This window comes from Vombatus ursinus, unplaced genomic scaffold, assembly GCF_900497805.2.
Source record: "Vombatus ursinus unplaced genomic scaffold, bare-nosed wombat genome assembly UNPS02014825.1, whole genome shotgun sequence".
NCBI lineage: Eukaryota > Metazoa > Chordata > Mammalia > Diprotodontia > Vombatidae > Vombatus > Vombatus ursinus.
The window spans coordinates 5,536,448-5,547,909 of record NW_020954603.1 but is presented as its reverse complement, the minus strand read 5'-3'; the positions used below and the strand labels follow the sequence as shown (position 1 = coordinate 5,547,909).

Sequence of the window (11,462 nt, the reverse complement as noted above, 5' to 3'; positions counted from 1 at the left end):
TCCTGGAAGGCCTTCTCCAACGCGGCCCTTATTCCGAGTATAAAGAACATCTGTGAGGGACACTAAGAGGCGAAGATGGGGGGGGGCCCAGCCTGGGCAAAGGCATGGAGACGGAAAACGGCTGGTGTGGGGAGCCTTGAGACCCCGCCCCGTGCGGGATCCTTTGCTTTTCTCTCTGCCGCTCCAAGCCCCCTAGTCTTTGACTGACCACGCCCGCACCCCACCCTCAGACCCCCTACCCTTCCGGGAAAGTTCGTCCTCCCAAGCCCACGTGGGCATCGGCGCCAAGTGAAGCAGGGAAGGAAGGCTTACGCTCGGGGGCGGGCCAAACGACCGTTTCAGCTGCCCTCAGGAGCTGCTTCCGTCTCACGCTTAACTTCCGGCCTCGGTGGACGGAGAAAGGTCTCCGAGGATTTCGCCGAGCCCACCTCCCTTTGCTGAGTCACTGGAAAAGGGGGAGGAATAGAGGAATCAGTCCTCAGCCGATTGGGGCGAAGCTTTATGAGTGGCGGGCAGTTTTGGCCAATGAATCGACAGCTGGGTTGGGTGCAGATCAGCCCCGCCCAATGCTCGTCTCTCCGGGTGTGAGGGGGCGGTGGGCGGGGCCGCGAATAGCTTGAGAAGCCGGAGCCTGAGGCGCCGCAACAAACATCCTCCGTGCTGATGACGTCACAGTCCCCCTAGTGCCCCGCCCACGCACCGCCTCTCCCGGCGGTCTGTGCGGGCCCCGCCCCTCCCCCCAGGGGGGCTCGCCGGCGGCCGCGGAGGCCGGTCAGAAGCCCCCCCCAGCTGCGCTGTGATTGGTCGAGTCCGCACGCGTGACACAGGTCCTTGTCTGTGATTGGCCGGGCCCGACCGCGGCCCTCCCCCGCCGGTGGGGGAGGGGGTTCCGGCCTGTCGGTCCAGCGGCGGTAGCACCAGCTCCGGCCGTCGCCGCCGCGTCCGCCGCGTCCGCCGCGTCCCGAGCCACCGCGGGCCAGCAGGAGCAGCGGGAGCGGAGGCGGACCTTGCGGGCGGGGGATGCCCGAGGCGCGCTCCCCGGTGGATGCTGAGAAGAGCCGCTGCTGCCTGGAGGACGTGGTGCCGTGAGGCCGGGCCTCCTTCGCCGCCGCTGCCCGGCGCCCTGAGGAGAGGGAGCCGGAGGCCGGGGCCCGCCGGAACCCGAGCCGGAGCCAGAGCCGCCTTCGCCGCCGCCGCCGCCGCCGCTGCTGCTCCGGGCCCCTGCGCCAGTCCCGCCGCGGGTCTTACTATGCCGGGCAGGAACAAGGCCAAGTACACCTGCAGCTGCCCCGACCTGCAGCCCGGCGCCCAGGAGGCGGGCGAGAGCGGCCGGGCTGCCCGCCTGGCCGCGGACGAGTCCGAGGAGGAGGGGGGAGGCCTCCGGGGAGTTCTGCTCAGCAACGTCGGGGATCCTGCCATCGTCAAGTCTCCCAGCGACCCCAAGCAGTACCGGTGAGGCCCCTGGGGAGCGGGGGAGGGGCCGGGCCACCGGAGCCGGAGGCGCTGTCCAGCCGCACGCCCTCAGCCCTGCCCGGGCGGGTGGAACGTCCACGCCTCGAGCCTGCGCGGATCGACTCATTCATTGTCTCGGTGTTCCCCCGTCTGGCTCCCTGTTGGCGCCTAATGAATGCTTGTCAGTCGTGGGTTGCACGGTCCATGCGCGCCTGGAGCGGTGTCTTTGTACTCTCAGCCGTCTACCTCGTACGTTGTGCGGGTCTGATGTGTGCCTGCTGAAGGGAGTCGAAGGCAGGGAACTGTTAGTGATCCATCCCTCTCTAGTTCGGTCTTTGCGTCCAGTGGCGTGTGTGTGTGTGTGTGTGTGTGTGTGTGTGTGTGTGTGTGTGTGTGTTTGCACACACATGCGTATATATGGATATGCTTTGTGTATGCATATACACAGGGTCCTGTGTGTACGTGATATATTTGTGTATATATGGTATGTATGGATGCTTACAGAATGCTGACTGAGTTGAGTTCATGGCAAGATGTAGCCTCTGACTTTGCTTCCCCAGTGCCTGGCATATTACTGCTGATAACTGCTGTCATAGACCTCTTAATAAATTCTTGCTGAATAGAATTGAATAGCAGAGGTGAGATTTTGACTCCAGGTCCACTCCAGGCCTGGAACTCTGCTCTTGGTGCTAGCCCATGCTGCCTGAGAAAGTCCCTTCCCCCTCCCCCACTTAACCTCTTCTGGACCCATGTGCTTTCCCCTGGGAAGACTTGTCTTTTAATAAGGGGGTGACTTCTCTTTTTAATAATGCAGGCTCTCCTACAGGGGTGGAAGGTCTTTAAAGGTCCTCTGGTCCAACCATCTCCTTTTGCAGAGAGGAAAAGGAAGCAATCATTTATTAAGTACCTACCACGTGCCAGTCAGTGTACTAAGTGCTTTAAAAACATCTCATTTGTTGCTCATAATACCTTGGGAGGTAGGTGCTATTGTCCCCATTTTGCAGTTGAGAAAAGTGAGGCAGATGGAGTTTAAGTGACTTGCCGAGGGTGACACCTAGTAAGTGTCTGAGGCTGGATTTGAACTCAGAACTTCCTGACTCCAGGCCCAGCCCTGTAACTGCTACTCATCCCTCTGTTGCCTCTAGTGAGGAAGATATTAGCCAGAAGTCACCCACTTAGTAATAGGGACAGGATTTGGCCCCCAGGTCTTCTGACTGACTCTCTTTGCCTTGCTCTAACCTCTTCCTTGAAGGAGGTCTGTGCACTTCTCAAGTGGAGGTGGAGGCAGCCACAAATGGACATTGGAGGGTATCTTCTCTAACTCCTTTCATGGTACTGGAAACTGAGCCCCAGAAAGAAGGGATTGGCCCCAAAGATTTAGGAAAGTTAGTGGTAGTAAGTGCTTACTAAATGCTTATTGATTTGTTAAGGCAGCTAGATGGCACATTGAATTTGGAGTCAAGAAGCTTGCCCCAGACACTAGCTGTGCCCAGAGGGGCCAAGACTCTTCACCTTTATCTGCCTCTGTTTCCTTATCTGTAAAATGGAGATAATGGTAACACCTACCTCCCAGGGTGGTTGTGAGGATCGAATGAGATCATGCATGTATATAGTGCTCTGCAAACCTTAAAGCCCAATCAGCTATCATTGTTATCATTGCCATTGTTGTTGATTGGCTGCAAGCACTGCACTTTTGAGCTTCTGTCCACTTATCGGTAGAATGAGGATATTAAAGAGTTATGCTTTGAGCTACAAAGCAGTCTGTAAATGGGAATCACTAGCATGGTGATTATTATTGGTAGAATGATGGGGGACTAGCAGAAGCCTCTTGTCCCTGACCAAGAGGTGGGATGGATGCCACCCATGCTGTGGGTTTAGGTTCTGTTAAAAGGTGTTTTCATTCAGACCCTCCCTCCCTCTTTTCTTCTCTTCCCTAGAAGGAGGTATGAATCATAACAAACTACTACTCATTGAGAGTTTGTGAGTGCTTTATGATCATTTTATCATCTTTGATCTTTACTGTCTTGTAAAGGTGTAGAACTACTGTTTCTATTTCACAGATGGGGAAACAGGAGTGACTCACCTAGATTTACATCGCTGGGCAGCATAAGAAGCAGGATCTGAACCCAGGTCTCCCTGACCCTCACACCTATGCTTATATACTGCCTCCCTGCCAAGTGGTTCATAAATAGTTGCCTCATAAATGATTTTCTCATTTGCAAAATAAATGAGTTGAACCAGATGATCTCTAGGGGCCCTTAAAGAATTGTGGTGTACAGGTTTTGAAAGACAAATTTAAAGTATTGGTTTATTTTACAAATACAACAAATATTTATTATGTGCTAATTGCTGTTGTGTGGACAGCACTGCAGGTATTGGTGTATCTACAAAATGTTCCCTAGGCTCAGGGGCTCATAGTCTAGTAGGGGACTAAGACAGCAGACACAGAGAGCTATAATACCCCATATTGAAATGTTATGTGAGGTCCAAGGTGCCAAGATTGTTTCTTGGGAGGAAGCAGAGTATAATTAGGGAAGACTTCATAGAGAAGATGACCTTTCAATTGGGCTTAAAAGGTTGGGTAGGAATGCAACAAGCAAAGAGGAGGAGGGAACATTTCAGGAATTAGGAATAATGTGAATCAGGGTAGGTTGTGAGAAGTGAATAAAGTTATGAAGCACTTACAGTGCTCAGCACCATGGATACAAAGAAAGGCAAAAAACAGTCTCTGCCCCCAAGGAGCTGATAGTCTGGTGGAGGAGACGACGTGCAAGCTACTACGAACAAACAAGAGACACAGAGGATAAATTGGACAAATCAACAGAAGGAAGGCAGTGCAAGTAAGGAGGGTCAAGGGAGGCTTCCTGTAGAAGGTGAGAGTTTAGCTGGGACTTGGAAGGAAGCCTGGGAGGCGGAGATGACAGAAGAGAGAATTCCAGACGTAAGGGACAGTCGGTGAAATTGTCTGGATAGAGTGTCTTGTTCAAGAAACATCAAGGAGGACTGGGTGTAACAGACTGCATGAGAGGAGGGTGTAAAAGACTTCAAGGAAGGCCTGGGTGGGGTGCAGCAGGTTATGAAGAATTTTGAATACCTAGCAGAGGATTTTCTCTTTGATGCTGGAGGTGATAGGAAGCCACTGGAGTTTATTGAATGGGGGGAGGGGTTACCTGGTGACACTTGATCTTTAGGAAGATCACTTTCACAGTTGAGTGGAGGATGGTCTGGAATAGCAAGAGGTCAGCCAACAGGCTGTTGCAGTAGTTAATATGTGAAGTGATGAGAACATGGACCAGGGTGGTGGCAGGGTCAGAAGGGAGAAGGGGACAAATGTGATTTATTACAAAGGTAAACTTAACAGGCCCTGGCAACAGATTGGATGGGGTGGGGGGCGGGGGGGGTAAGAGAGATTGAGGAATCCAGAATGACACCTTTGTATTGAGCCTGGGTAACTGGGAGGATGGTGATACCCTTGACAGTAGTAAGAGAGTTAGGAAGAATTGAAGGCTTAGGGAGAAAAGATGATGAGTTCAGTTTTGTGCATAGTGAGTTTAAGATGTCCACAGGACATCCAGTTTGAGATGTTCAATAGGCACTTGGAAATGGGACTCTTCAGGTCAGTAGAGTTTAAGACTGCATAAGAAGACTTGAGCAGATTTCACCAAGTGAGAGTACAAAGGGGGAAGGGAAGAGATGCCAGCACCGAGCCCTGTGGTGCACTCAAATATTGTAACACTCACAGTTAGTGAGTGTGACCTGGATCAAGATCCAACAAAGGAAAGGTCAGATAAAAAATTAGAAGAGGAAATCTAGAGAAAAGAGAGTATCACGGAGAAAAAGGTGATGGACAGTGCCAAAGGCTGCAGAGAGGCCAAGAAAGATGAGGACTGAAAAAAAGGTCTTTCGATTTGGCAGTTAAAAGATCGTTAGTAACTTTGGAGACATCAGTGTCTGTGGAATGATGAAGTCAGAAGTCACACTATATAGAGTTAAGAACAGGGAGAGGAAAGAAAGCAGAGGCATCAATTGTAAATGGCTTTCTCGAGGAGAGTTGAGCCACAAATCGTGCAAGAGTATGGGGAGATAGGGATGGGTGGATCAAGTGAGGATTTTTTTGAGGATGAGGGAGACATGTGCGTGTTTATAGGCAATAGTGAAGCAGCAAATAGATATGGGAAATTGAATATAAATGAGTCAATGGGAATGTTAGAGGGAGTAATCAACTGGAGAAAATGGGATGAAATGGGGATGACTGGTGCCTGCAGAGGAGTTGACCTTGGCAAAAAGGAGGATTATTTCTTTTTCTTTTCTTTTCTTTTTTTTTGATGAGGCAAATGGGGTTAAGTGACTTGCCCAGGGTCACACGGCTAGCGAGTGTTATGTGTCTGAGGCCAGATTTGAACTCAGGTCCTCCTGACTCCAAGGTGGGAGCTCTATCCACTGAGCCACTTAGCTGCCCCCAAGGATTATTTCTTTATGTGAAAACAAAGCTTAAGGAGGAGACAGTGGCAGAAGGATGATGTGAGATGATGATGAGAGAATAGGAAGCTCTTGGTGATTATCCTCAATTTTTTTTTCAGTGAAATATGAGGCAAGGTTTTCAGCTGACAGCATGGGGGTGGAAGAGCAATGCAAGGTTTTTGGAGGAATGAAAAAACGGTTTGGAAAAGCCCCAATTGTGAGTGGGATAGCGAGTCATTTAAGGAGATGTAAAAGAATTGCCTTGCTCCCTCCCCCTACTAGCCTTCAAGTTGGAAGGAACCCCAGAGGTCTTCTGGCTGAAGTTTCGAAATCTCCCTGATGTGGTGTCACCTATCAGGTGACACTGGTCACTTCTTTAAAAGTCCTGTAGAGGAGTTAGATGCTATCTATCAGCCAGAAAATCTTGATGAGAATGGAATTTGAATCCATGACAGACAAGCCAGTGAATCAGCAGTACATGCCCTTGGCCCCTCTGTCCGCTTATCTGTCCATTTTGTACAGTTGTAAGCTTTTAGGCTAATTTGGTACTTGAGCACAGAATTGATACTCTTTAGGATTCTGTTTTTTAAGGCAACAAAGTTGTAGCAGATGAAGGAGGAAGCCCTTCTTTGAAAAATAGTGTCAACTATGTGCTCAGCACTGTGTTAGGTAGGCCCTTTGGAGAGAAATAGGATAAGGGGGATGGGGGGGGGAGCAGTGTGCTATAGTGGAAAGCATCCTGGATTTGGAGGCATAGAGCCTCAGTTTGACTGCGCCATGTGAACCATGGCAAGTACAGGAGTTCCCAGCCTGGGCTATGTTTAGTACCAGGAGTTACCAGAAGTTTGTCAAAGGAATATAGGAAATGTTTGCTAAATAACTATATCGTCCTATCGAAATTAATCTCTTTAAACTCTAGGATGTTTCCTTTCATATTGAAGGAGGCAATCTGGGGAGGTTAACTGAAGGCAAGGAGCCCAGGTCCTAAGAAAGGGTGGGAAGACCTGGTATAGTTAGTTGGTGAAGTGCTGGACTTGGAGTAAGAAGGCCCTTGGTTTGAATTCTACCTTTGACTTTTCAACCATGCACAGGTCACGTCACTTCCCTATCTTCGGTTTCCTCATTTGAAAACGATGGATAATAAAAACCTACAGTAACTAAATCATAGGGTAGTTGGGAGGCTAAGTGAAATAATGTCAGTAAACACTTTGCTAGCTGTCAAATGATCACTAAATGCCAGCTGTAATTACTGGTAAAGGCTGTAGTTCATCTGGGTTTGGTGACTTAATTCACTGTACTTAAATGTTGCCTGACCAGCTCTTCACTAACATTTGGTCAGTTAATCAGATGCATCTTTTTGTATTTAAATATTTTACCTTCCCATTTAGATCATAACCTCAATGAGGACCTTGATGTATCTCCTGCTTACTTTGCATTCCCCCCAGAATAAGTAGAATGCCAGCCTTTTAGTAGGTGTTCAGTAAACACTTGCTGAATAAATGAATAAGTAATTGAATACTATAGATATTAGATGCAGTAACTTCTCACAAGGAGCTTAATCTTAGCAATGAGATCAGGCTTGGGCCCATGAATCAAGGGCCAGAATGTGTTAACACAACACTTAGTGAGGTCACTTGGGAGAGAGAGGCCGAAAGCACTATGGGAGGAGTCCAAGAAGGCTTCTTGTCAGAATTAGGACTTTATTTGTCATTTGAAGAGTAAGGAGGATTTGGAGAGGTAGAAAGGAGGGTAGAGGGCATTTTAGGCATTAGTGAGAGATTGAGTAAATGTGTAGGGCATGGTTAGTACTTGTTTGTTGGGAGGTGGTTGGATACAGTAGGCTCATGTAGCATCTCAGGAGTACTGGGATGAGAGCTTTGGATCTGACTTTGTAAACAATGAGTAGCCATTGTACATCTTGCATGGGGAGATGGCATGATGAAAGTAATCGTTTATGAACGTTGTTGATATCTGGCTCTCTGTGACCCCATTTGAGGTTTTCTTGGCAAAGATACTGGAATGGTTTTGCCATTTCCTTCTCCAGCTCATTTTACAGATGAAGAAACTGAGGCAAACAGGGTGATGTGAATTGCCCAGGGTCTTACAGCTAGGAAGTGTCTGAGGCTGGATTTGAACTCAGGGAGATGAGTCTTCCTGATTCCAAACCCAGGACTCTACCCAGTGCACCACCTGGCAGAAGGTAGATCTGGCTAAAATGAACAGCAGGATACATTGGAGGAGGAGAGAGATGTGAGGCAGAGAGGACCATTTAGGAGACAATTACAGCCTTAGGCATGTTATGGGGAGGGCCTGACTTAGGGTAGTTCTAGTTTTACAACCCAGTTGACTTGTTTTTTCCCTGTTGTCACATTTCCTCCTCTGCCTTTATTACATGAAATTAACAACTTTCTTTTAAATAGGCCTAAATGTTGATATCTTTTCCATGTCTTCTAAATATGAATAACGTGGGAACCTAACGCTTGTGCCAGTGGCAAATCTCTGCTTTTCTAGTCCTCTGGGAGAAGGATGAAGCTAAAACATCGAGCCCTAACAGGTGTCTGGCATGTTGGGAGGAGTAATTATTAAAGGTCAGAGGTGACTCTTGATCTCCTATCAGCTCTGTAATGGGCCCTGGGGCCAAACTGACCTTTGCAGGGCCTTCAGAGCTAATAGGATTCTGAGTGGATCCCATTCCTTCCCTACTTTGTGCAAACATCTTTGGGATTGGATCAGAACTAAATTGACCTCCAGGAATTGGAAATTATATGTTGCTGCTTGTTAAGACATATTTTTTTCAGTATTGTTGATAGATTCCTCTACTAAATTACTAAGGTATGTTGCCATGGTGTGGGGTTACTGAGCTCAGAGGGGTGCCATTTCTAGATTGGAGTGATGGTATTTTTTTGGTCATAACTATTTAAACCATCTACTTTGATGTAGGTGGTTCTGATGTCCAGCAGTAGGGGAAGCTCCCTACATGGATAAAATTCTGGACCCTAGAGTAAATTGATAGTAACACCCTTATTCCTCTGACCTGGTTCTGCCATTGACCAACAGTACACCTTTATCAGTTGACTAGCCAGGGTCAGGGCTGTTTTCCTTGGTCACAGAATAGTTACTAGAATACTTTGAAGCCTTTGCTGTTGTTTGTGAGATTCATAGTCAATAGGAATGTGCAGCTGTAGGGAAGGGGCCATATCTCTAAGAAGCTTGCTTAACAGGTGCTGTGGGAGATCTTGAACAGAAGCATAGGGATTTTTCCTTTTTGCATTAACATGGAGAATGAGAACACTCGGGCCTTAATGTCTTTGGTGTTCCATTCCCATACTGCACTTTCTTTACTGTTCCCTGATGAGTCCTGCCTTGTTGTCAGAGGAATAGCCATCATAGAGCCAACTGATTTGTGTTTCTATCTGATTAGATACACAATATTTTCCTGGACTCTAGTTATCAGTTCTTATCCCGTATTTTTTCATTTGAGAATCCTAGCTGGTATGCCTAAAATTTTCTTAGCCTTAAAGCATTCAGTTGAGATAGGTATTAAACTATAATGAAATTAATCACAAGTTTAGCAGAGTCAGAAAAAGAACTCTACTAAATGCTTCTAGTAAATAAGACTCTACTAAGTGCATACCAGATAAGTAGATCAGAAATCTAGTTGCTTGAAAGAATGGTATCCTAATGGTTTATTTTGATTCCAAATTAGAAATTAAATTTGAGGAGTGATTTTGATTATTTTGCTGTTCTTTATGGATGACACTTTTATGACCTGTCTCTTTGACTTGCTACTGGCTGTCCCTGTGCTTGAGCTTAGCCTCTTTGATTCTTGTCCAGGGCAGAGCACTTTCTTCACCTCCATGTCTTAGAATCCTTTCCTTCAAGACTCAGCTCAGGCATGTCTCCTGCATGTGAAACATTTCCTGACCCTTCTCAGCTGCTAAATGCTTTCCTTCCAAAATCACTTTGAATTTATTTTGAATATATTCTGTATATTACATGTTGTTTTCCCTGATACAGCATAATAAGCCCTTTGAGGGTAGGGCTTGTTTCATTTTTGTCTTTGTATTCTTAGTTCCTTACCCATATTAGGTAGGTGTTTGTTGATGATTGACCAGTGATGTGGCTTTTTAAAAAATTACAGACAAACTGGTACCAGACTTCTTTGAACTTAGCTAGACTGGACTTGAGAGAACAGAAACCCTGTCTGTCAGTGGACCTGTACTTTCAGCAGTTCCGTCTGGGTAGAAGTGGGCAGAGCTTGTTCTCTGTTGGAAGTCTTAGAAAATCAAGATCTTGTCCATGCTGTCATGAGATATCAGAATAGCCCTTCTTATTAAGGATTGTTATTAAAGACTGTTAAGCAGTTTATGATTATCAATAGTAGTTCACATTTATATAATAATGAACAGTTTTCCTCACATCAGCCTTGTGAGGTAGGTAATAGTTATAATAGCATTATCCCTATTTTCAGATGAGGAAATTGAGGCTCAGAGAGATAGTTGCTAACTTTTAGCTAGCAAGTTATATTTCACCCACTGAGTCAGTTAGTCAGTAAACATTAAGGACCTGCTATGTGCCAGACACTGTGCTAAGCTTGCTAAGCACTGGGGATACAGGAAGAGGCAAAAGACAGTCCCTGCCTGAAAGGAGCTCACAATTGAATGAGCAACAACCAAATAAATATGTAATGACAGGCTATATACAGAATAAAAAGAAAATCATTAAAAGAGGGAAGACACTAGAATTAAGAGGGGTTAGGAAAGGCTTCTTGTAGAAGAGGGAGATTTTAGTTGGGACTTACAGGAAGCCAGGTAGAGATGAGGAGGGAGAGCATTCCCACCATGGAGGACAGCTAGATAGAGTGCCCAGAGTCAAGAGATGGAGTTTCTTGTTCATGGGACAGCAAGGAAGCCAGTGGTACTGCATCAAAGTGCAGTGATGGGGAGTAAGGTGTAAGAAGTCTGGAAAGGTGGGAGGGGCCTTGGCCGTGGTGGGCTTTGAATGCCAAATCGGAGGATTTTGTATGTGATCCTGGAGATGATAAGGAGCCACTGGAGTTAATTGAGTTGGGAGGTGACATGATTGGACCTGTGCTTTGGGAAAATCACTTTAGTGGCTGAGTGCAGGTAGGTAGACCCACTAGCAGGCTATTGCAGTAAGCCAGGTGTGGGGTGATAAGGGGGTGGCAGCATCAGAGGAGAGAAGGGGGCATGTTGGAGAGATGCTCACAGGGGAAATGGATAGGTTTTGGCAACAGTTTGGATGGGGGCGGAACGACTGTGAGATAGTGAGGAATCCAGGATGACTTCTAGGTTGTGAGCCTCCAGGACTGGGAGGACAACAGATTCAGAAAATTGCAGCTAGAATCTCAGGCAATTCCCTACAAGAGATAAAAGAGGGGTTAAGGGAGGAAAAGACTACAATTTTCTTTGTTGAAGAAACCTGTAGGGTGCTTAGCCCATGAATCACAAAAAGGGATTGGGTAAAGGCAGCTAGGTAAAATGAGCTGGAGAAGGGAGTGACAAACCACTCTAGTGTTTTTGCCAAGA

The 11,462-nt window shown here is 47.1% G+C and overlaps 1 protein-coding gene across 2 annotated transcripts in view; it reads left to right on the top strand.

Annotated features, from left to right (window-relative positions):
* The first annotated feature begins 1,030 nt into the window (after positions 1-1,030).
* Positions 1,031-11,462, top strand: part of NRDC (nardilysin convertase) — a 72,438-nt gene continuing 62,006 nt past the window's right edge. For both annotated transcript variants that reach the window (XM_027838252.1, XM_027838251.1), the window contains exon 1: positions 1,031-1,452. In XM_027838252.1, coding sequence (XP_027694053.1) covers positions 1,046-1,452 — 407 coding nt within the window. In that variant the 5' untranslated portion in view covers positions 1,031-1,045. The remainder of the gene's footprint in view (positions 1,453-11,462) is intronic.